The 3,479-nt window shown below is 39.3% G+C and overlaps 1 protein-coding gene across 1 annotated transcript; it reads left to right on the forward strand.

Annotated features, from left to right (window-relative positions):
• The first annotated feature begins 448 nt into the window (after window positions 1–448).
• Window positions 449–3,256, forward strand: LOC128984700 (uncharacterized protein K02A2.6-like). Its single transcript, XM_054404041.1, has one exon. The coding sequence runs from the start codon at window positions 449–451 to the stop codon at window positions 3,254–3,256; it is 2,808 nt and encodes a 935-aa protein (XP_054260016.1).
• Window positions 3,257–3,479: the final 223 nt, after the last annotated feature.

Consider the following 3,479-nt stretch of genomic DNA (forward strand, 5'->3'; position numbering starts at 1 on the left):
CGCTAATGAACCAGACCCATCGAAAAAATTCATTGGGTGTGTGTATTCTAGTAAAACAAAAAATGATCCCTGGACAATAAATGTAAGACTTAATGAAGACACTGTCAAGTTCAAAATCGACACAGGAGCTGACGTGACAGTAATACCATCCAACATAAAGCTAAGCAAAAAAATTGCAGTCCAGCCTACCCAGAGAACTTTAAGTGCGGCTGGAGGATCGCCTCTTTCTGTTCTTGGCACAATCACTGCAAAACTCTCTTACAAAGGACAATCGTGTATGGAAAAAATGTATGTGGCTGACAAATGCACAACACCACTACTTGGCAAACCAGCAATAGAAAAACTAAAAATAATACCGGTTATTCGTGAGGTATCGAAAACTAATTTCAACAAATCTGCTAATGATTGGATCAAAAACTTTCCTGACCTTTTCAGTGGTCTAGGAAAAATGAAGGGGAGCTACGAAATTGAACTTAAAAATGATGCAAAACCTTATGCGATATCAGTTCCTCGACGGATTCCAGTACCTCTTTGGGAAAAAACAAAGAAGGAGATTGAAAATATGGTGAATATGGACGTTATAACACCCGTTGATCACGCTACTTCTTGGTGCGCACCTATGGTCGTGGTGCCTAAGAAAGATAGAACTCAGGTTCGAATATGTGTGGACCTTACTATGCTTAATAAGAATGTGTTTCGACAAACTCATCCTATTTGGGGCATTGATTATACGATGGCTCGAATAAAAGATGCCAAAGTCTTTTCCAAACTGGATGCCAACCATGGGTTTTGGCAAATAGCTCTTGCAGAAGAATCTCAAGATCTCACCACGTTTTTAACTCCTTGGGGCCGATACAAATTCAAAGTTCTTCCATTTGGTATCACAAGTGCTCCCGAGTATTTCCAGAAACGAATTCAAGAAACCTTAGGATCTCAACGAAACTGTTTAGCTCACATCGATGACATACTTGTATGGGGTTCCAGTCAAGAGGAACATGACTTGATCTTAAATGAAGTTTTAAAGAAACTCAGAAATGCTGGAATTACATTGAATAAAGACAAATGTGTATTTTCTCAGCCAGAAGTACAATTCTTAGGACATCACCTTTCATCCCGAGGGGTTCAAATCAGCCATGAAAGAGTCAAAGCCATTCTTGAGATGAAACCTCCATCTGATATAAAAGAAGTACAACGCTTCTTAGGAATGATAAATTTTTGTGGTAAATACATACCAAATCGATCAGAAATACTAAAACCAATCCATGATCTACTTAAAGAGAAAAATGAATGGTTTTGGGGAGAACAACAACAGCATGCGTTTGAAAGTATAAAAAAACTTCTGACCTCAGCACCCCAACTAGCATTTTACGACCCTCGCTTACCAACTCTTGTGTCAGCAGACGCTTCTTCTTATGGTCTCGGCGGATTGCTTCTTCAGAAACATCATGATGGTAAATTCAGACCTGTTTCTTACATTTCAAGGTCACTTACAGAAGCTGAAAAATCATATTCAAATATTGAACGTGAAGCCCTGGCAATCACATGGGCTTGTGACAAGCTCAGAGACTATATAATTGGTCGAGAGATTGTAATTGAAACGGATCACAAGCCACTTATAAAAATCTTATCATCTAAGAATTTGGATGACATTACACCTCGCTTACAGCGAATGAGGCTTCGCATGATGAGATACTCATATTCAGTGACATATACGCCTGGAAAACACCTTGCACCAGCAGACTGTCTTTCAAGATGCCCCATTCCAAGCAAGGAAACATATGACATGGAAGAAGAAATTGAAGCTTTTGTTCAAAATGTGGTTGAAAACATACCTACGACTGATGAAAACATAAACAGGTTACGGGAAGCTCAGCAAGCAGATCCCATCTTCAGAAAGATTGCAGTATACTGTCATACTGGATGGCCAGAAAAATCACAACTTCCATCTCAACTAGTCCCCTACTTCTCGGTTAAAGATGAGATATCACTGATGGACAACTTACTTTTACGCAATTCTAGAATAATAGTACCATCAAGTCTTTGTCAAGAAATGCTTCATAGAATACACGTCGGTCATCTAGGAGCCACCAAATGTCGAGAAAAGGCTAGATTCAGTTTATGGTGGCCAGGAATGGCATCAGATATAAATATGATGGTAGCTTCATGCCCAACATGCATCAAACACAGAGAAAATCGAAATGAGCCGCTCATTCCTTCCGAGTTTCCAAAACGTCCATGGGAAAAGGCAGCAATGGATTTGTTCAAGCTTAATGGCAAATGGTTCATTGTTATAACAGATCAGTTCTCGAGATATTTTGAGATTGCAACTCTACAATCGCTCACTGCATCTGAAGTTATTGAGAAATGCAAGTCAACGTTTTCTCGCCACGGTATTCCTGAAGTTTTATACTCAGATAGTGGAACGCAGTTTGGCATCACTAGTGCAGAATTCAGAAAATTTGCCAAAGAGTACAACTTTTTATGCAAAACAAGCAGTCCTCAGTTTCATCAGAGCAATGGCTCAGCCGAAGCAGCTGTAAAAATTGCAAAAGCTGTTCTAAAGAAGAACAAAGGAGATCCATATATAGCTTTGTTGTCTTACAGGAACTCTCCACTGGCCAACGGTTACAGTCCAGCACAGTTATTATACGGACGCAGACTACGGGACAATTTGCCTACCTTACCATGTCATCTGGAGAACAAGCCAGACTTCAGTCATCTCCGAGAGAAGGAGAATCATTATAGACAAAATTACAAACGAAATTACGATCGACGACATGGTGCTCGACCCTTATCAGATATGAACCCAGGAACCAAAGTTTGGATATCTGATTTGAAACGTGAAGGACAAGTCGTAGAAAAGTTAAACTCACCACGATCTTATAAAGTACTGACGGACAAAGGAACCATAGTTCGAAGAAACCGGTTTCACTTACAACCAATGCCAAACATTCAAAAGGAAAGTTACCACAACCATCAAGCATCAACAAATAGTCAGAAGGATCATTGCCACAACCATCAACCATCAACAAGTAGTCAGAAGGATCATCGATCTGAGGAAGACAACGGTATGTGCTTAACAAACTTTTCAACAGATAACCGTAACAGTCAACCATTAACAAGAGGTCCGATGGATCATCATGAAGACATGCCAAACTTTTCAACGGTTCCTCCAAACACCTCTGGAATGTCTTCTGCTAACATAACAACCCGATCAAGACGACTTATAAAACCTCCCCAGAAACTCAACCTTTAAAGAGGGAGATGTAATGGTTGGCTCTACTGACTATTGTCATTTTAGTTTATTATCATGTGTTAATTGTTTTTGTTTACTTGGAGTTGATTGATACTAATAAAAATACTTTTACCTAGATTATTCTATCATGATCAATTCTGATTTAATGGGTTTAATACACTTATTAATGTATTGATATGAACATGAAGCTACTTTAGTTAGAGACAGTTGTTGGGCCGGGAAC

The sequence above is a fragment of the Macrosteles quadrilineatus genome, unplaced genomic scaffold, assembly GCF_028750875.1.
Source record: "Macrosteles quadrilineatus isolate MER2022 unplaced genomic scaffold, UCM_ALF_1.0 Scaffold_2__2_contigs__length_208266976, whole genome shotgun sequence".
NCBI classification, from domain to species: Eukaryota; Metazoa; Arthropoda; class Insecta; order Hemiptera; family Cicadellidae; genus Macrosteles; species Macrosteles quadrilineatus.

Excerpts from the sequence above, each read along its gene's own strand:
- LOC128984700 (XM_054404041.1), top strand. The coding sequence starts at position 449 with ATGAAGGGGAGCTACGAAATTGAACTTAAAAATGATGCAAAACCTTAT.